Source organism: Vombatus ursinus, unplaced genomic scaffold (genome assembly GCF_900497805.2).
Source record: "Vombatus ursinus unplaced genomic scaffold, bare-nosed wombat genome assembly UNPS02014810.1, whole genome shotgun sequence".
Taxonomy (NCBI): domain Eukaryota; kingdom Metazoa; phylum Chordata; class Mammalia; order Diprotodontia; family Vombatidae; genus Vombatus; species Vombatus ursinus.
In genome coordinates this window covers 50,183,925-50,206,024 of record NW_020954588.1, presented here as the reverse complement: position 1 = coordinate 50,206,024, position 22,100 = coordinate 50,183,925, and the positions used below count along the sequence as shown (strand labels likewise).

At 41.8% G+C, this 22,100-nt stretch overlaps 1 protein-coding gene across 2 annotated transcripts in view; it reads right to left on the bottom strand.

Moving 5' to 3' along the window:
• Positions 1-9,771, bottom strand: part of GAL3ST2 (galactose-3-O-sulfotransferase 2) — a 48,651-nt gene extending 38,880 nt beyond the window's left edge. For both annotated transcript variants that reach the window (XM_027876026.1, XM_027876027.1), the window contains exon 1: positions 9,647-9,771. In XM_027876026.1, the coding sequence (XP_027731827.1) occupies positions 9,647-9,669 (23 nt within the window). In that variant the 5' untranslated portion in view covers positions 9,670-9,771. The remainder of the gene's footprint in view (positions 1-9,646) is intronic.
• Positions 9,772-22,100: the final 12,329 nt, after the last annotated feature.

Sequence of the window (22,100 nt, the reverse complement as noted above, 5' to 3'; positions counted from 1 at the left end):
GATGATGGAGATGGTGGTGGTGGTGGTGGTGATGATGATAATGATGGAGATGGAGATGGTGGTGATGATGATGACGATGATGATGATGATTATGATGATGGAGATGGTGGTGATGGTGGTGATGACAATGTCGAAACCAGTCTCTGTCCACTAAGAGCCTACATCCTATTTTGTCCACACAAACTGCACACCAATAAATCAACCTAAAATATGTACAAAGTAACTTTGGGGTAGGGAGAAAATATTAACAATTAAGGTGATCAGGAATGACCATGGAGGAGCTAGTGCTTGAACTGATCCTCAATCCCTTGGATTCCAAGAAGCAAAGATAAGAAGGGAGAGCATTCAAGGCATATGCGACAGCCTATGCAAAGGCATACAAGTGGGAGATGGATGACTGTATGAGGGAAGAGCAAGCAGGCCAGTTTGCCTGGGATGTAGTATTCATAAAGGGATTTTAAGGGACAAAGGCACTTGCATTTCTCCTACAGGCAGTAGGGAACCACTGAAGCTTAATGAGCAGGGCAGTGGCATGGCCAGACTGGTGTTTTGAAAGCATCAGTTTTGGAATGGTGTAAAGGATGGACTGAAGAGAAGAGAGATGCAAGGTAGTAAGATCTATTAGAATATTATCAGAGTAATCCAGGTGAGAGATGATGATGACCTGAACTAACGTGATAGTGGTGAAAGTAGACAAGTTTAGATTCAGGAAATGCCATGGAGAGACAATTGACAGGGCTTGCGCCACTGGCTACATATGGGAGGGGGTGTAGAAGATCAAAGCATCCAAGATAACTCTGGATGACTTGGAAGGATAGTGGTGCCCTTGGCAGAAGAAAACTAGAAAAAGAAATAGGGTCTTGGGTGGGTTGAGGAATCATGAGCTCCATTTTGGACATGTTGAATGTCATGTGCCTCAGGGTGTCTGCATGCAGTTGGTGACCATGGTGACTTGAGCTCAAGAGAAACAGAGGGCTATGTATATAGATCTGGAAGCTATGTGAAGAGAGGTAGTCTTTGGACTCATGGGAGCTAATGAAATAGAATGAAGAGGAAAGAAGAAAAGAAATGCATGGTTTTTCCCTTTTGTTCTGATTCTTCTTTCACACCATGACTAATGTGGAAATATTAATATAATTGCACATGTATAACCTATATCAGATTGCACACCATCTTGGAGAAGGGGGGAGGGAGAAAAATTTGGAACTCAAAATCTTATAAAAGTGAATGTTGAAAACTATCTTTACATAATTGGGGGGGATACTATTAAGTGGGGAGAAAAAAGAAGAACTTTCAGGTATACTTATATAAATAAGAGGAGGAGATTGAGAAGATCAGTAGTCAGATAGGGAACAGAGGGCTAAGCACAACAGAGTAGGGTCAGGAAAGCCCAGGGAGGAAAGGAGATGGGATCCAGGATCAGACAGTGGCCAACAGTGTTGAACACTACGCCAAACCCAGTACAAGCTGTACTGCTGGAGAATAATCGTACCACATACAAATAAATGGAGATTGAACAGTGGAGAGCATAATAGAGAAGAAAGTGATTAGATGAGATGCATTTTATAGTCCCTTGTGACCTCACTCTCATGAAAGTTCTTTAATAATCAAGATTCAATCTCCATTTATTTGAGGGTGATACTACTACAGCCTGCATAGGCATACCTCAGAGATATTACAGCTCCATTTCCATACCACTGCAATAAAGCAAATATCAGAATAAAGTGAGTCTCGTAAATTAACAAATGTTAATTAGCTAACAGAAACTACTTTGAAAGAAATTTGCTTAACTCAGGGAAAGCACCTAGAAGGTAAGTGAGGCTTAATTCTGGGTTAATTCTTTTTTTCCTTCTTTTAAGTAGCTTATCTTTAGTAACAACTTTAATCAAGAATTGATTTGAATATTAGAAATTGTAAAGCCAAGTTTAATTGGATCCCAAAACTAAAGTTTGCAAAATATGCTCACTTGTCCTGTACACCACAAAATTGGGGGCTTTTATGTATTTCCAGACGGACCTCCTAATCTCTTTTATAATAGATTGTAATTGATGAGTTCAAAGATACAGCCCAACCTGTCTATGAGGGAAAAATCATGGAGAAAGAAAAATCTAAGCCTAGGACCCAGGCTAGATGTTTCTACTGTCTGAAACTAGGTCAAGAATTGTTGTTAAGAATTGAAAAATGTAACTCTCTTGATTTGAAAATTACTGAATATTATACTTCTGTGAATGAGATAACAGAACTTATTTGTTATTTGGATAGACCAGGCTTTTGTAAGCTGTTAAAGGATTTTATAACTGCTAAAAAACGTTTTAATGGATTTTTGGAAGTTTGCAGCTAGTATCAAGATGAGGTGTTTTCATCTCCTAGAGGATAACAGAATTACAATTAGCAATAATTGAACAGAGTTCATTTGTTATAGGTAAATTAATGGCAGTCACCCGAGTTGAATAAACTATGCAACTTAGAAAGTAAAAGCTTGATAAGTCATTGGTTTTGTTTAACAATATTTTGTGCTAACGGAGAAATTCAGTGCAGTAAATAGTAGTTCTGTTGAAGAAGCTGTTTAGATACAGGTTCCTAAATTTGCCATCCACTTGCTAGTAAATAATCATTATTGATGCTGTTGCTATTGAGTCATGTCGGACTCTTTGTGACCTCATTTGGGGGTTTTTTGGCAAAGATACTGGAATGGTTTGTCATTTCCTTCTCCAACTCACTTTACAGATGAGGAAATTGAGGCAAATAGGGTTAAGTGACTTGTCCAGGGTCACACAACTAGTCGGAGGCTGAATTTGAACTCACTAAGATGAGTCTTCCTGATTCCAGGACTATCCATTATGGTACCACGTAAGCCGCTAGTAAATATACTAATGCAGACCTGCACAAGTTGGCAGTAGGTAGGGCCAAAATTAAAACAGGCTAAACTTCTTCAGGCCACAGATAGGTTTTTAGCGGCTCACTTTCTAAGTAAAGATATAATTAATGATTAAACTATTTTGCAAATAAACCATATTTTTTAAAAAGGGAAATTTCAATTAATATCAATTAATTACATTTATTATTTAAGATTTTTATTTATCATGAAATCACGTTAATGTTTAAAAAATTACTTTGCTAAGTGGTACAAGTTCTAATACATTTTTCAGTTTTCTTACTGGTTACATTTAGTTAAAAGGATGTATTACACTTCTTGTCAGCAGTTTATCACACTGTGGAATCATATTTGAAATCAATTTCTTTAGAAATCTGAAAACTAACCTTAGTAGTCACCTCATTTTCTGAGTTTACTTTCTTGAAAAACCTTTGTTTCCCACTAAGATTTTTCAACAATTTGGACACTTTAATTTGTTTTTCATTGGTGTCCAATTTGCTTAAGTCAGGGTGTTTTGATTCAAAATGGCAACAAAGATTGTATTCCTTCAGAACAGCTATTACTTCTTGGCAAACAAGGCACAATATTTTGTCTCTCCGGTAAGTAAACAAGTGTCTATTTGCCCGCTCTGGATTAAATACACTTTGTTCTGATTCAGTCTTCCATTTCTTTTTATCACTCATTTTACAAAGTTACCCCGAAAACTTTAATGTTAGATGCAAAAAAATATTCACAGCAACTGCTCACATACAAAGAAATACTGAACTGAGTGTCTGATCTTGGAGAGAATGCCAGACACTCACGTAACTTGGAGGGTGGCTGAGCAGTGGGGGAGGGGAAAAAACCCTCTCATTATTGCCACTCAATGCACTCAATGTCCTCTGTGTTGGCACGTGGCTGCATTCACTTTGTCTCTGTTCAACACCAGTAACCACCGAAAACTCAGCAAAAAGATCCGACCCTCAGTCCTTTCAGACTAGAGATAGACTGACAATGGTTGGTTGCCACGGGTCACGTGATAAACAGGAGTGTGCAGTGGCAACCCACGAACCAAGTTACGTGAGGGACACAATAGTGGCTCGTGGAAAGCAGGTTAAGCAGGGAACAAACAAAGCACTTGTTACATCTTTACTTTCTTTACATCCTCTATATTTTTCATGGGCCACCTGAAATCCTTTGGTGGGCCACAAGTAGAACCGCTTGTGCAAGTCTGTACTAATGTATATTATTACAAATCATCTTTGAAATATCTCAGAATGATAAGGGAATAATTAGACATATAAGAAGTTTGTCTGACAAAGGTGTAACTATTAATTAATAAAGTTGAAATCAGAAATATCTTCTGTTTTCTTTTAAGGAAGAGAATTTCAATGAAATCAGTTATCTAACAGGATGAGTAACTGAACATATTTTAATCTTTGGTTGTCTGTTACAATTGAAGTTGGATAAGCATCTTTTAGTCAAATCCACTCACCTCCCAAGGTTGCTTGTGGGAAACAGTTATTTGTAAAGTGCTTGGCTCACTGCCTTGCCCATAGCATATATCAAGCCTCCTATAAATGCTGGCTATTGTGATTGCTTCATTCTCTGTACTCCATACCTAGTAATTTTAATGTGAATTCATTTGACTTGTGGGATTTCATTTACAGAGAGATATATCTTCCTATTTGGATAATTAGAACTTATTACTACTCCTTGTCACCTCTGTTTCTGAGTCTAAAAGGACAAGTAGGAACATTCAACCCCTCCACTACCACCACCCAGGATTATCTCATGTATATATTATTTTTTTTTTGCTGGTTCTGTCTTTAATGAAATGTGTTTGGTATTAAACCTTTTCCAAGTTATAAGGATTACAAGTTTAAAAGCCATTGTGATGGAATGATTTTCTATGTAAGATAATTTGGGAATGCATTTGACTGATTTGATGTCATCAAAGAATAAGTTTTATTTCATTTTTTAAATTCATGATACTATGAACGTTTTTGTTGTGTTTCTAAGTTTTCTTGTATTGTAAATTCTGGGAAACCATTGTTTAAGAAATGCTGTTTAGGGGAGGATATGATTGTGCCGTTGGTAAACTATAGGGGAGAGAGGAGGGAGTGGTCTCAGAATTCACCATCCCTGTTTGGTAACCAAGAGGACGTGGAGCTAAATCTGCCCAGTGAATGCTCTCAGGGCTCAGTACCCCACCAAAATCTTTAGTTACTGAGAGCCAGACTCCACCCACTCCTTCATTCCTATCAAGTTACCAATCTTGGCTGGCTCTAGAGCCATTTCCCATGAGCCCAACAAGAAACCCGTTCCAAGTATTTACCCCTAAAAATGTTCTCCTCTCACACCTGTCCTCAACATCTGGGTCTCTACCTCACTAAGGTTCTGTTCCACAGGGCAGGGTTATGAACCACCAGGTTATGAATTCACACTTTGAGCTGATCACTCAGCACATTCACGCTAACAAACACTGGAACCGAGAAGACTCCTGATACCTGTTGACAACAGCCTCAAACAGTAATCTCTCTTTTTCAGCCTGCATACATTTCAGAATAGCATACGTTTACATAATGCTTTAAAGTTTGCATAACATAATGCTTTAAAGTTTGCATAGACTTTGCCTAAGCACTTGAAGGGCTAACTTACCGCACCTATTCCAACTCAGACTGTAACCACAGTCCAGAAGCATCTCATCAGTTCCTTCATTGCCCTGGGGCAATCAATCCCACATTGACAGGTAGACTTGAGACTATTTCAGGTCAACCCTGTAACTCTAACATGGTCCACCCAACTGCCTATAGAACATTTCCACATCATCAATGGAATAAAACCAGCTATCACCTATGTTCAAAAAATAGTGTTTGCCTTAAAAAAAAAAAAAGTTCCTCACCAAGGCATACTTTCTGAGAGATATCTCTGGAAAAACCCACTTGCTCATGGGGGTTTATACAAGTTTCAGGCCACTGAAGGAATCACTGAATATAAATGATACCTACTCATCAGCTTCTATGTAGGGAAGGAGGTTTAATTCTTTTTTTTTCTTTGTTCCAAGGGATTGGTCCTCTGAATTTGGAGTAGGGAAGGGATGTGTTTGGAAATCAAAATTTTAAAATAAAGGACCTATATTCAGCAGTGAAAAGGAGTGTAAGATGTCCAGCCAGGATATCCTAAGGTCTAAAACTTAATAATAATTAATAATAATCCTCTTAATAAAAGGATTTGTTCTGTGAAGTTTGGATTCAGTCAAAGGGTCATACTTGAGGACCTAGAGGGCCACATGTGGCCTCAAGGCCACAGATTCCCCACTCCTGTAAGGCCATAAGGTCTAAGGCTTATGTCAAGTTAGGAAGAAAAATTATTATCACTCTTTATGTGATATATAAAACTTGGAACAAATTGAGAGTGGATAAAGATTAGGGAGAAAGTGATAAAATTGTAGCTAGAAGTAGTTTGTTTGGTTTTATTTAAAGCTTGTTCTCAAAAATTCCCTCATTTACTCTTTAATATTTGCTATGTTTTACTGGTCTAATACTTCTAAAGCAGCCCCAGATTCACAATTATTAACTAGATGGAGGTAGCACTTATACACTTTACGAAGATTTGCAGAGGGCTTCCCATATATCATTTCATTTGATCCTTAACAATAACCCTGTGAGATAGGTGCTTTTATTATCCCCATTTTACAGGTGAGGAAACTGGGGCTTACAGGGATATCCAACAAACCAGGTATCTTGCAGTTCACAGGCACGGATTTAGAGCTGAAAGGAAACTTAGAGGTCATCAAGTACAACCCCCTCATTTTGCAGATGGGGAAATTGAGGCAAAGAGAGGTTAAGTGACTTGCCCAAGGTCACACAGCTTTTAAGGGTCTGACACAGGGTTTGAACCCAAGTCTTTCCAGTGCCAAATCCAGCATCTTATCCACACTGCACAACCCTGCCTCTCAGACCACGTGAATGAGACAAAGGCATTCATCAACCTGGTGACAGCATGTGACATCTGCAGGAAAAATGTCCTAGGAAAGAAGAAAAGTTTGTTGGTGACCACCACCATTCTACTTTTGGAAACATTTCGAACTACACATTTCTTCACCCTTGAAATCAGACATTAAGTCTTAGCAATTCTTTCTTTGTGATGTCTCTTGGACTAATCCTTTCTCTCCTATTCCCATGGCCACTATGCTAATCCAGGTGCTTCAGCCAAAGATGCCTTGGCTTTAGAATATTTGTCCAAGGAGGGGGAGGTACATGCTCCCCCAGTCTCCATGTCACCTGTGATGTTTCCTCCATCATCAATCCAGGATAAAGACGGGGATTTGAAAACAATGTCCTGAACCTGCCCAAAAACCCAACAGTGAGACCTTTGGGAGTTCAATTTGGGATTTCATCGGTGTATTATCACTATCATCATCATTGACACTGATATACTAGGCAAGTTGGCATAGGGTATAGAGAGCTGGCCCTATCCATACAAGGTACATGACTCTGAACCTGTCCCTAAACCTCTCAGGGCTCCAAGAAACTCTCCGAGGCTGTAAATAGCAAGGCAGTGGTGGATCTGCTTTAAAAGGGAAGAGTCCTCACCAAGCATTCCCCAAACTAATGAACTCACAGGTCCAGAACAATAATAATTTATTTTTTATTATTATTATTCATATTTATACAATGTTTTAGGGTTTGCAAAAATGCTTTGTATGTTTTGCACTTGATAAAATGAATCAAATGCTCAAATAAAGATTTAGTTCATCCCTAAAACTTAGATATCCTCCTCAGTCCTTTAAAAAAGAATGAAACAACTTTGTTCCAGCCTTCTGTCCTGCAAAGAAAAAATGGTCTTCCCGTGTCTTGTCTGCTCCTTTGACTAGTGTTCCCACTTGGTCAGGGCAGCAAGGTGGCGTTGTGGTTAGAGTACCAAGTGTGGAGTCTGGAAGATTCATCTTCCCGAGTTCAAATCTGGCCTCAGACACTTCCTAGCTGTGACCCTGGGCAAATCACTTCACCCTGATTGGCTCAGTTTCCTCATCTGTAAAATGAGCTGGAGAAGGAAAGGGCCAACCACTCCAGTATCTTTGCCAATAAAACCCCAAATGGGGTCCTGAAGAGTAAACGCAACAGAAACAACTCAACAACAACAACCCACTTGGTCAAGGGGCTTGCCCTTTCTGGAGCTGCCTTATTAAAGGGGGCAGGGAAGAGGGATGAGAGAGTAGACCTGAGAGAAGTAGTTACTGTTCCCAAACTCTAAAACTGTGCAACTGGGACAACTGGAAAGAGAAGTAAATAAGCCCACAAAACCCACTGTAATTTCCCCAAGACGCCTGGAACTTGCCATAGCCAGTGGAAATGCCCCTTCGTTTATATTTGCCCACCTCCAAAGTAGTCACTGAGAATTCATTCTTTTTTCATGTGCTGATTAGTTTTGTTAAACTCTATATTTCTCTGTTTTTATTCTTTGTTATAAAAAATGGAAGGGGAGACACAAGGGATGCTTTGGGAAATGTAGGTGGTATAAAAACAAAAGATATCAACAATTTTTTTTAAGATTCAGTCAGACTCTCAAACTAAAACACCTCTGAGCCCCATCAAGCTAGGAAACCATCAGCCCAAAGAGTACTCTTCTAGGAGAAATGAAGTCATATGAGCCCAGGAAGAACAGTAGACTCAAAGATTAGTGTCAACCCAATGCCACAATCACACATGCACTTGGACCACTTCTGATGCCGTCCATCAGGAGCTGGGGGCTCCAACTCCATAACCTCCAGTAAGCCATTTGACCTGTCTGTGCTTAGATTTCCTAACATATAAAATGAAGCTGGAGCAGCTGCCTTCTGAGGTTCCTACCAGCTATACAGCTATAAATATGGGACTCCTGAGGTATGCCATGTCTCTCTGAGCCTCGGTATCATCCTCTGTAAGATGAAGGGGTAAACCAGATGACCCCAAATGTCTCTCCCAGTTCTAAATTATAAACCTGAGCTCCGAGACTGACAGGATTGAACCCTCAGATAGGGAAAAATAATGTTGCCTCCTGCCCTACTCTACCCACATAGACGAACCCGCCACCTGAAGTTTCAAAAGGAAATCAGGGGTCAGAAGTTAAGGCAGGATCCCAGGGTTTCTCTGGAGTTGAGAACGTTGACCAGCTATGAGAATGCACAAGCTTTTCCCAAGCTGGGGCAGTTTGATGGCCACGTGTAAGTTCACAAGCTTCACCTACGCGAAAAGCCAGGACTCGTTCCATCTCTAAATACCCTTTAAAAGGTGGATGAAATAAGAATCCTGGCGATTCCAGTTTACAAAGCACTTCACAGATATTATCTCATCTCAACCCTATGAGGGAGCGCTTCTGACAGTCCTACTAGTATAAGAGTCACACAAGACCCTCCACCTAGAGCCAGAAGGGGGTTTTGGGAATTGCTTCATTGTACGGGTGACAAAATGGAGGCCAGAGGGCTGGTGACCAGCTGGTGTGGTAGGATTCATACTCAGGTCCTCCAGTGCCCAGCCCACCACCATATGCAATACTACATACTAATACCATACGCAATCTTGGTTCATCAAATGACCCAAACATTAAAACACGCATCTATTACAACACTAAAGCACAGACCCTCTTCTACCCAACATCAGGTCCCAAGAAAGCTGTCTCCAGCCGCCAAGCCCAGGATCTTTCCGCTACCCCCAGCTGCCTCTCCTCTGGGCACAGGGTCCTTAGAAACAGCTGTTCCTTCCAATTTGACTTTACCGGCCCTCCTGGCCAGGCTGCTCCTGCCCTTACCTCCATTTGCATCCCAGGGACATGCTGTGCCTGGGGCCTTTGTGGGAGCTGAGCTGGAGACTGATTTGCCCACCTCTGGGTGCCTTCAGTCCTGCTTCTCTGTCTTGGAGGGAACTATCTTATAAAACAGCTTTCCTGGCATCTGAGACTTGAGACAGGCTAGGTGGGTGGGGCATGGCTAAGCACACAAATACCAGGAGAGTAATCAAGCCAGGCAGTTCATCTTGGACTTAAGGTATTAGATGAAAAACTTTAAGTAAATTTCAGAAGACTAAAAAAAGATCCAGGTTTCCTGTCACACCCAGAATTGTGGGGATATTTAACCAAACCTGCCTGTCTCATCCACTCCTAATCCCTTTTCTTTAAATTTAAAAAAAAAAAGTTTGATTGATGCCCTTTGTTTCTTTATCTGTCATTATATGACTACCATTCTGTCCCCTTCCTTGAAATTAAACCCTCCCTTGAAGCAAAAAAGAAAAAAAGTTAAGCCAAAAAAGCAAAACAAAATCAAACAAAAAAAAACCATTGTAGTAACGTAGCCTGGTGACATAGAAAACCTTCTGACCTACTAGTCCCCCACCTTTTTTACCAAAGAGAAGAAAATCTACTTCATTAGCCTTCCCTGATCTCCCAGCTGTCCTCCCCCCTCAAATTATCTTTCGATTTTGTCTCTTCCTACACGTCTACATGCTCTCTCTTCCAGATAGAGTGTAAGCTCCTTGAGAGAAGGAATGGTTTTCTCTTGTTCCTTGCCATGCCCCTAGCATGGCACCTGGCATGTAGTAGGCCCTTGATGAAAGCTTGGGGACTGATCGATTTCTCCCCTCCCTAGTCATCCCCATATGTTTCTGCAGAGAAAAAGGAGGCAGTTATTGGATTTTTCCACTACTCAGACTGAGTTCACCTTTCTTCATTTGCTTCATTGCAATCACCGTGCACGTGCCCTTCTGGTATCGCCTCCTCCAGTCTGCCTCCACTCAGACACAGCTTCCCACGTTTCTCTGAAATCTTATTGGCAGTTTCTGGGAACACAACAGGAGCATGGAGGTAGAGTTGGGGGTGGAGCCCAGAGACTGTCTAGCCTAAGCCCTTCGTTTTACTAGACCCGGAAAGATGATGTACCCAAGGTCACACAGGTCACAGGCATCAGCTAAGCCCTGGCTATTCACTCATTCCCCAGGTGAGGGGTGCTTTGTTCCTAATTCTTTATTCCCATAGACAGTGTCACCATGAGCATTTCAATATATTTGAGACTTTTGCTCTTGTCTTTGACCTCCTTCCCCCAAACCCTTTGCCAACTGAACTCTCCGCCCATTTCAAACCCAGGGTGAAAAAGACTCACCCAGCTCCAGGCTTTCCTCTCTTTTTCCTGGTTTTCTGAGTTGGGACCTAAAGTGGTATCGAAATGTAGAGAGTGGAACAGGACAGGGCAAAGCCAGATCTGGACACAAAAGGGGGAAACGGCTCCAGGGCCAGCTCCGTACAACCAAGATGGGGCATGACTCCACGGTCTCATTCACAAGGGGACATAGTCGCAAGATACTGAAATTACGGGTGACTGGGGTTGCTGGTTCCAAGGCCTCTCAATCTCCTAGGCTTCCAATAGAATGTGCAAAGCAGTAAGCATTTCAGGAAGTAGTATCCAATTTCTAACCCCCACTGTTTGGGTCGGTAGCTCTGTCAGTAGAAGGAGCTTTCTTAGTTATGGGCTTTCACTGGGAAAAGCAAATAAGAGGGTTTCAATTACTCAAGAAGGAAACTGGAGTTAAGTGTTTGCTACTTGTGTTCTGAAGATTCAGGTCCTTTTCATGCCTCCCCTATCCACCCAGCAGTCAATCAACAAATACTAAGCATTTATTTATTGAGCGCTTTCTGTGGCCAAGCATTGTGCTAAGCCCTGCAGATACAAAAAAGGAGCAAAAACAGAACCTGCCTTCAAAGAGCTTACATTCTAATGGAAAGGGGTTGGGGAGAGGGGCAACATGCAAATAACTAGCTGCCTGCAAGATATACGCAGTAGAGAAAAGGTAATCTCAGAAGGTGAGAGGCAGCTGGGCAGCTCCAGAGTGCATAAAGCGCAGGTCCTAGAGCCAGGAAGACTCATCTTACTGTGTTCAAAACTGGCCTCAGACTCTTACTAGCTGTGTGACCCTGGGCGAGTCACTTATCCCTCTTTGCCTCAGTTTCCTTATCTGTAAAATGATCTGGAGAAGGAAATAGCAAGCCACTCCAGTATCTTTGTCAAGAAAACCCCAAATGGAATCATGAAGAGTCAGACACAACTGAACAGCAAGGGACTAGCAGCTGGTATGGGGAAAGACCTCAGCAGAAGGTGGGGTCTGAGCCAGTGTCATTGTACCATGAAGTCCACGGAGTGAGTAAAGTGCGGTAAACCAGACACGTAGGAAGGGGCTGGCCAGGTTAGGAAAAGAGTTAATGTCAACAGAAGATTTTATGTTTGATGCTGGAAGTAATAGGGAGCCACTGAAGGTCATTGAGGGGGAGCAGGAGTGTCTTCCTAACTTCAAGACCAGCTCTCTGTGGTACTCTGCTAGCAGGCACTTCATAAATGGGCTTTTTTTCACTCATTTGTCCTTTCACAGAATAGAATTTATCAATACAACTTCAGATCCTTCGATAGGGACTGTGCCTGGGATTTCATTGCTATAGGGAACTCCCTGGTGAGGAAAACCCTCTCTACCAGGTGGCACTTTCTCTGTAAGTCACAGTCCTAGAGAGCTGCCTAGAATGCTGAGAGGTTTAAATATCTTGCTCAAAAATAAATAAATAAATAAACAAACAAACAAACAAATAAATCAATGAATGAATGGATAGATAGATAGATAAATAAATAGATAAATATCTTGCTCAGCATCACCTACACTCTTTTTGGGCGGAGGAATGCCTGTCCTATACCTGATCTACATTGGACATTAAGTACCTTTCTAATCCCTCTTTTGCTGGGGAGATTCCAGACACGATGCTGCTTCCTTTAAGTGATTTTCTCCAGGATTACAAGATGGTGGAATGAAGAACCTGACCCTTCCTTCTCTTCAGAAACCAGGCACCCCCAGGCGTGAATCTGTCTCTGTGTGAGCCCCGAGCTGGAGCCCCTTAGTGAGAAGGAAAGCCCCAGCCCTCCAGGCCAGTTACTGAAACTTTGTCAAACACGTGGTGGAAGGAGCTGAAAGTTGGTATAACAGAAGAAACACTTTGTTGGAAGTCAGGAGACGTGGCTTTGCATCTCAGCTCTGTAACTTAGCACACAGAATATTAAAATTGCAATAAAAACTGACATATAGCTTGCAGGGATCAAAGCCTTTCGTGGCTGATTCCACAGGACTCTTGGTGCCTTAGTACAGGTAAGTCACACTTACCTGTGTGTGTGACACACTCCGTGCATTTATTTATTGAGCACTTTCTGTGGGCCAAGCATTGTGCTAAGCCCTGCAGATACAAAAAAAGAGCAAAAACAGAACCTGCCTTCAAAGAGCTTACATTCTAATGGAAAGGGGTTGGGGAGAGGGGCAACATGCAAATAACTAGCTGCCTACAAGATATACCCAGTAGAGAAAAGGTAATCTCAGAAGGTGAGAGGCAGCTGGGCAGCTCCATAGTGCATAAAGCACAGGTCCTAGAGCCAGGAAGACTCATCTTACTGTGATGACGCACTCCGCGCAACCCAGATGGTCTTCTCACTTTTCCTCACGCACAACTTTTCACTTCTTGTCCCGCCCTTTTCATTTCAGCCTCTTAGCATCCCAGTTTTCCTTCAAAGTTCAGCTTGAGCATGGGGCAAAGTGCTGAGGAAGAGGGACAGTCTGGAGAGTGAAGTGGGCAACAGTGAAGTCATTCAGGTGATCCCAGTCAGGGACTCATCAATTGGGACAGCTGGTCCCAGACTGCAAAGATCTTCAGTTTTCTAGCGTGATTTCCAGCTTTCTAGATTCTTCTGCCCCTGTGGCCCTCTCCTCGGATCGTTTAGCCCCTGGCCTGGACCACTATTTCATGCAGTACTCATGCCATCCATGCTCACTTCACTCCCCACTCTCTTGAATTTCAAGACTTATGCCTCTCTTTCCCTTGCCCCAGAGGGTACCATGCTTTGACAGCTCCCATTTCTGGATTGTCTTCTCCCACTAGAACGTAAGCTCCTTAAGGGTTTTTGTATTCCCAGACCTTAGCACAGTTTTCCCCAACATACTATGAACTTAAAAATACTTTTTCTCTCTATGTATTATGAAAACAGAATTCATAAAAGAAAATAGAAATGCAATAAGGCTGGAAAAGCAAGTAAGGTAGGAAAGTATGGAGGGTCTTAAAATCTAGACTGAGAAATTGTATTTGATTCCTAGAGGCAATTCCTCGAGCCACTGAGGGTTTTAAGAGGTGTGACCAAGTCAGACTTGCACCTTTAAGCACTGGTTGCCATGTTCGTATTAATATTAGCTGGAATCCATCATAGAAACTTTTAAGCCACTTGTCTAATTCATGAGGGTTAATTTAGTTAAAACCCCCAATGAGCTACCAATGCCCATTCTTTCTTCAGGATATCTTCAGTGCCGTATATGACATATGACCTTCTGACATGCAGACTGAGTAAGAGTATTGGGGTCAATCCATTGATTTAATATGAATATAGCTAAATTTCTTTCTTTTCTTAGTTAAAAAATGTAAATAGTTCTAATATTTTCTTCTCCTACCCAAATGGATCATGTTATGCCCCTGTTGTGATACACATATGCCACTCTGGAGATCTTTCTAATGCCGTAGAAAGATCATTTTAGTAACAATGGAAGATAAATTGGGGAGGAGAGACACTGGAAACATGGAAACCAAAATCTGTTCTACTCATTACTGTTGGTGGTGGTGTTATTACTATGGTCATCTATAATAGTCCAGGTGAAAGGCTCATAGGATCTGGAATACAAGGAGGAAGGTGGACCTTTGCAAAGGGAAAATGAGCCTTTTCCTCAGAGACCAGAGTAAAGGGGAGAGGTTGTGTGCAACATGAAGAAGGCAAAGATGGGTTGAAATTCGTGCCATTGAGAAACAACATATGTAAATAAGATCACAGTTCCATTGAAAGACTAGGAGTTAAAAAGAATAAAGGAATTGAAATTTTTTCTAGCTCTAAAATTATTTGCCATGTGTGGAGGAGGGCTTAGGGACAGGGCTGGTGCCAAGCACCAGGCATGAGGTCCCCGTGCTCCACCAGCATCCGAATGGGGTAGGAAGCTGCTGACCGTCTCCCTGCGAGATGTCAGTCACACTGAGAGGCACAGTGACCCCTGCCCTCCTCCTCTCCTCTGCCTGAGTAGGGAGGAAGCTGATTCCAAATCTAATTCTGTTCTGTGAAGAAGAGAAGGCAGAAGAGGTTGGTGCTGCAATCAGTGCTGACTCGATACGATTGTCTGTGAAATTCTCAGTGCAATTTGTGGGCAAAGCAAAGGCTGGGAAATGTTGGCAGCTCCTGGTAGGGGTCTGATATTCCTCTGTGTTGTCACTTTCTATGTTTGTTCTGAACCTCAGAGAGGCAACCAAAAACATATATGACATTTCCGTGTTTCCTTGGGCTGGTTTGACCCTGATACACCAGCACATTTGCCCTTCTCTAATCCTGTGGCATCCGGCCAATTCTACATGACCTTTCAGAGATCACTGACAGGAGCTCACCTACCTCAGCGGCCCCCTTCGTTCCATGCCATTGTCCACAGCATTCCTTGCCAGATTCTTTTCATTTATAACAGACGCTCAGGACAGGACCCTGCTAGTCCCAACTCTTCTTCACAGAAGCCATTTTCCTTACTTCTCCCTTCCAAACCCAAAGTGTTTGAGGTGCTCCCTCTAAAGCCACCTCTGCATCTTTCAGGAATCTCCCCCCTTTCCTCATGAGGATAATTGCTGCCTGAGTCCTCAGAACGTCATTCTTAAGAGCCCCCTAATTCCTCTTGGGTCCTCCTTGTGCAGGAGACCAGAACACTTGATCCTATGCAGCCTCTCTTGTTCTGTAATTCCTTTTCCAATTTCTCTTTAAGCAGCATGCTTTACTTCTGTGGGCTGGATAAACCTCATCTCACTGCTCTTGATCTGTTGCCTTATTGGCTTTGGGTGCTGTTAGACAGAGCTTCAGAGAGGACCAAGCTTTGAGCCGTGCTCCCTAAAAGTGCGAGGCTTTCTCCTGGCTGGATACTGAGTCAAACTGAGGGAGAATCTGAGGAGTTTTCTTTATTATTTTTATAAACTTCCTTAAAGCAGAGTTAAACTGTTCGTGCTGATTCTTTTTCATGGAACACCATTTTTCCTTGAAAGAATGACTGACAAGCCCTGGTTTAGATGTGGAATTTGGCAGACATTTCTCAAAAATAAATAAGGTGAGCCTGCCACTTCAATATAAACAACTGACAGCATTTGCTGCCAATGACAAAAATTGAGCTTTCAAGGGAAAACTAGAATTTTGGAAAATGTATCCGCCACCATGACCTTTGACAGCTGGACAAAGACTTTTCTGATGAGATCAGTGGTGATGTCAGCAAATGTGATTTTTCTTATATCGTATGATGAAATGTGTCAACATTTAGAAGATCTGCAATTCAGTCAGCCAATGTTTTCCAGATAACCAATGCACAATGTTATAAAATCATGCCAAAAAAAATCAGGCCAAAAAAAAAAATCCATTCAAAACACAAGAAGGGTCAATGGATTTTAACGTAAGAGAGGGACAGCTAGATGGCGCAGTGGATAGAGCACCGGCCCTGAAGTCAGGAGGACCTGAGTTCAAATCCAGCCTCAGACCAAACACTTGACACTTACTAGCTGTGTGACCCTGGGCAGTCACTTAACCCCAATTGCCTAAAAAAAAAAAAACAAATCTGTAGTCAAGCAAAACAAATTCCTGCATTGGGCATGTGTGAAGATAGTCAGAGATAGAGAGAAAGAGATGTAGATACATGTCGCATTCTACATTCTTACTCTTTTGTCTCTCTCTCAGGAGATAGGGAACATGATCTTTTGTCAGTCTTTTTTTCAGTCACGTCAGACTCTTCATGAACTCATTTGGGGTTTTCTTGGCAAAGATACTTGAGTGATTTGCCATTTCCTTCTCCTGCTCATTTTACAGATGAGGAAACCAAACCAAACAAGTTTAAGTGACTTGCCCTTGGCCACACAGCTAATCTGAGGCTGGATCTGAACTCAGGTCTTCCTGACTTCGGGCCCAGCACTCTGTGCACTGTGCCACCCAGCTATTTTGTCTTTAGTCCTCTGGAATTATGGTTGTTTATTATGCTGATCAGAGTTGTCTTTACAATTTTGTTATTATTATATAAATTATTCTGTTCTGTTTACTTCACTTTGCATCAGTTTATACAAGTCTTCTCAGGCTTGTCTGACACCTTCCCCTTCATTATGTCTTACAGCTCAATAATATTCCATCACACTTATATACCATCCCCTCAGATCCCCACACTTCGCCACTTTCAAAAGAGCTTTAAATAATTTTATACATCCTTAGAGTTTGTTCTGCGTAGGACTAATCCCTCCCTTAGTCTACCCTCCCCCACATTCCCCTTTCTCCCTTCTCCCCTTTCCCTCCCAATTCCCTACTGAGTGAAATGTTTCTGTACCCAGCTATATACACACACACACATACACACACACACACACACACACAGATGAAATTATCTTTTAAGCAAAATGAGTAATCCTTAGCTGCTATGCTTTTCTCAGAGTGAAAACTCCAGCAGACAACCAGATAGTTGAAGCCCCCCAGCTCTATCATGCCTCCATGCCAGGCTTGTGGTCTATTCCCTGAGCCTCTCTTTAATATCCTCCTTCTGTGGAGATGGTCTGTAACATAGACTAATAACCATATACATTGTTTCTTCCTGTTGATTTCTGTCTGAATGCTCACTGCCCACCATGCTCACCTCCCTGCTTCCTAGATCTCCTCCCTCATACAATGAAAACTCTTCAAGGACAAAGACAGTTTCACCTTTTTCTTCACATTCCCAACAGGAAGCACGACCCAGTACTGGGAGGCACTTAGTAAATGCTTGTTGTTTACTAAAAGGATTGATTATTAACACACAATATACATGCAGTGATGAAGGGGGAAAAGCAGAGCAATAAGAACACCGTACCAAAACCATGTAAGACAATACTAAAAAGCAACCACGTGAAAAGTCAAAGCCAATGGTACAAAAATGACAAAAATTAAAACACATGGATTGCTTTCCTCTCTTCTAACACGCAATAAATGACAAAAATGGGAAATGATCTCTATAATGCATCAATCACAATTATATGATTATGTGGTTTTGCTTGATAGTTTTAGGGGAATGTCCTTTTCTATAGTGTCTGAGTGTTCATTGGCTAGTGTTGGAGAGGGGAGAGCCTGGATGCAAGAAGACTTCCGTGGCCCAGGTGAGGGCTCATGAGTTCTTGTACTGAGTGGCTCTGCTTTGAGTAAAGAGAAGGGGATAGATGTGAGACGAGGAGGTATGAAACATAAGACTGGACAATTAATTGGACAAATAGGGCAAAAGAGAGCATAGACGTAACGCCAAGGTTGTAAATCTAGGTAATTAATAGTACAATGATGTCTTTGACAGAAATAGGAGATGCAGCATGGGTGAGTTTGGTGGAAAAGACTGATATCCTCAAAAGAGTCAGTGGATAAAGAAAGACTGAAAATTAGAGGGGGCGACAGAGAGGATTAATTAAAGGGAAAGGTCAAACTCCTGACATGGGAGTGGATGGAATGAAGGGGACTAATAGTGAGTGACCATAGAAAGAGAGACTACTTCCTGTTGTGTGGCAAAGGAGAAAGAACATGGGACGGCCACTGCTTGCTGAAAAGACCCGAGTTATAGCATTGGGGAGAAGAGTCATCTCTAGATGGGTGGCCTAACTTACCGCAATTTCACACCTGAGACCATGGATTTTATCCATAGGCAAGCATTTACTAAGCCTGTACTGTGGACTAGGCATTAAGCTAAGTGCTGAGGATACAAATAAAAGCAAAAACAGGTCTCTCAGGCTCTCGAGGACTTCCTAGTCACATACATGCTGGGTCCCTTTTCAAAACTTTACCACTAAAGCGTCTCTTCTCCCACTCTGTCTTCTTCCAACCTTGTTGAAAGCGTCTATGGAATCCAGCCTGGCCAGCAGGCATAAATTGGTGGGTTTTTATGCCTGGTTCCCTTTCAATTCAAAGATTTTTTATTGACTTACGGGGTGTGCTGGCTTTGTTCATCCTTAGGACATTCAAGTCTGCCATCTGGAAAGTTTCCCTAATGAGGCAAGGGTGAGATGTGAATCCCATGCTTGTCATGCCCTGCGCACTCCAAAGAGGAAGGAGGCCTTAGTAACTTACTATCTATACCTACCTTAGCAGCTAGTTGGGATGGGGGGGGGGGGGGAGCAGAGCAGCCACAACTCTTAGTTCATTGGTAGAGAACCCACTGATGAGAAAACTTCCTCTACCAATGAGACCCATACCTGCTCCGCACCTATAGTCTTAGCAAGGGTTTATAACCTGGTGTTCCCAAACTTTTTTCAAAAAAAATTTCAAAAACTGTATTTTAATATAATTGGTTTCCCTTGTAATCCTATTTAGTTTATTTCCTGCATTTAAAAACCTTATTTTGAGAAGGTATCCTTTGGCTTGACTGTACTGCCAAGAGGGGTCCATAAGGTGGGACTCCCTGTCTTAGAAAATTGCTCAGAGACACTGATAAGTCAAGTGACTTACCTAGGATCAGACAGCCAATTTATATGTCAGAGAAGAGACTGAACTCAAATCTTTAAGATCTACTATGCTGCTTGTATCCAAAATACTTAGTTGTTTCTGGCAAGAAGTTTGATTACTTGGGGAAGAGGGGAGGAGGAGGGATGCTTGATAACCTTTATAGCAGAATATTGATGCTTTGGGGGAAGGGTCTGAAAGTGATCCTCGAGTTAATTACATCCCTTCCCATTCTGCCCCTCCCTTCCAAAACCAAACCCTCAAAGTACCACTTGGTTAATACTTACTTTTGCAGAGGAGTACAGTGAGGTCTGAGATGGAGGGAGTGACTTGTCCAAGGTCATATTATTAGGCTCATTTGGCTCTTATTGAAGTTAAACTGAAGTGAAATCCAGTGGAGACCAAATTTCACAGATGGTAGGACTGTCAGAGCTGAAAGAAACCTTAGAGAAGACCTTATCAATTCCCTTGTTTTTGTCCTTTTCTTTTTTAAAAAATAAATGTGGGCAGAGCCAAGACGGCGGAGTAAAAGCAGTGACTTGTTTGAGCTCTCCCCCAAACCCCTCCAAATCCCTGTAAAAAATGGCTCTAAAAAATAAATGTGACTGGGCAGCTAGGTAGTAGAGTGGATAGAGTGCCAGCCCTGGAGCCAGGAGAACTAGAGTTCAAATCCAACCTCAGACACTTACTATCTATGTGGTCTTGAGCAAGTCACTTAACCCCAATTGCCTCCAAAAAAAGAAAAGAAAAGAAAAATAAATGTGATTGATGTCTTTACATCACTTTAATGTCCCCTCATATCCCTTACCCTCAAGAAGACCATTTCTTATAACACAGAACATTGTTAAAGAAAAGGAAAAAAGGAAGAAGAGGGGGGAAAATCAGCAAAACCAACCAATAAATTTAAAAAGTCTGAAAATACAAGGTATCCGCAAAGTTTCACTAATACTTTGGATACACTCAGTATAGACACTGCTCCATAATTGTGGACTTCTCACATCTGCAAAGGAGTTGGGGGAGTATCTTCTGATATTTCTTCTTTGCGGCCCGACTTATTCCTTCTAATTTTGCAATTTTGACTTTTGATTGCTTTAGGAAATTGTTCCTTCGAGTTAAATTGCTTTAGTTACTACATATATTGTCTTCTTGGCTCTGCATCAGGTCATAGAGATCTTCCCATACTTCTTTGTGTTCATCACGTTCATCATTCCTTCCAGTACAGTCATATTTCATTCCATTCATGCACCACAATTTGTTGAGTCATTCTCTAACTGGTGAGCATCCTCTTTGTTTCTGGTTCTTTACTACCATAAAAGTATGGCTATAAATATTTTGGTGTATGTGGGAAAGTTCTCTTTATCATGGCCTCCTTGGTATATGCCTATTATTAGAATCCCTAGGTCAAAGGGTAGTCCCTTTACTAGTCACTTTATTTACACAATTCTAAATCACTTTCCATATGCTTATACTGATTCGCAGTTCCGTCAATAATGCATTGGTGTGCCTGTCACTTTGACCATTCTAATCTTTTGTCGTTTCTACTGATTTGTTGTCAACCTCCTCATTTTATAACAGGAAACAGAGGCCTAGAGTTAGTGGTAGAGTGAGGGCTAGAATCCAGGGCTCCTGAATCCCAGCTAGTGCTCTTTCCACCAACTTGTTGAAATCTTCCCCAACTGGGGGCTGTTGGAACCCTTCCAGAGCATCATCTTCTAGTCTCGTGACTCAGGCCAAGCAAAGAAGCCTGGAAGGGACACCTCAGTCCTTCCAGGCAGACTGGTCCCAAAGTCCTTCAACACTACCACTCCCCATGAGCTCCAGGGGAACTTGAAGCAGATTAGTAGGGTACAGTTTGCAGCGACCCCAGAAATGAGAAAATCAGAGACCATGAAGAAACTGAGGCCAAGAGAGATGAAGGTGACTTGTCCAAGAACATACCAATGACTAGAAGCAGCCACATCTAAACCTAATTATCTTTCCAAGGAGCCAGATGCCTCCCTTTTTACTGTCTTGTTAGAGTCAAACTCCTTTTTAGAAGACATATTTTGAAGGGAAGTGTCTAAAAGCTTTTTGGTGTTTTTTTTTTCCTCACCTGAATTTGGGGAGCAGTAATCTTAGGATACTTGTCCTTCCTCTCATGGACCATTATTAGTCTCCTCTTGATTTTTGCATTTTCTAGCTGGTCTTCTTACCCTCCCTCTATCTCAGTTATTACTTAATATCTTATAATACAGATTCTAACCCCACTTACCACTCAACTGAAACTTTTCTCTCCAAGGTAAATAATGATCTCTTAATTTCTAAATCTGGTGGCCTTTTCTAAGTTCTCCTCCTCTTTGATTTCTCTGTATCATTTGACAGTTAACTGCTTCCTCCTCCGAGACACTCTCTCCTCCCTGGGTTTTCTTGATGCTGGTCTTTCTTGGTTCTCTTCCCAACTGTCTGATTTCTCCTCTCCCTCTACTTTGTTGGATCAATATCTATAACCTCTCCCTTATGTACAGTTGTCCTCAAAGGCTTTGTACTGACCACATATTTCTTCTCTTTTTACATTGTATCTTGGTAGTAAAATATAAACTCACTGACGGCAGTAGTCATTTTCCTTTAATCTTTGTATAGCCAGTACTTATTGAAGATAGCACTTGACTGCCCCCCACTAACATGCTTTCCATTTACATAAAGTCAGTCATCATGGCACCATTGACT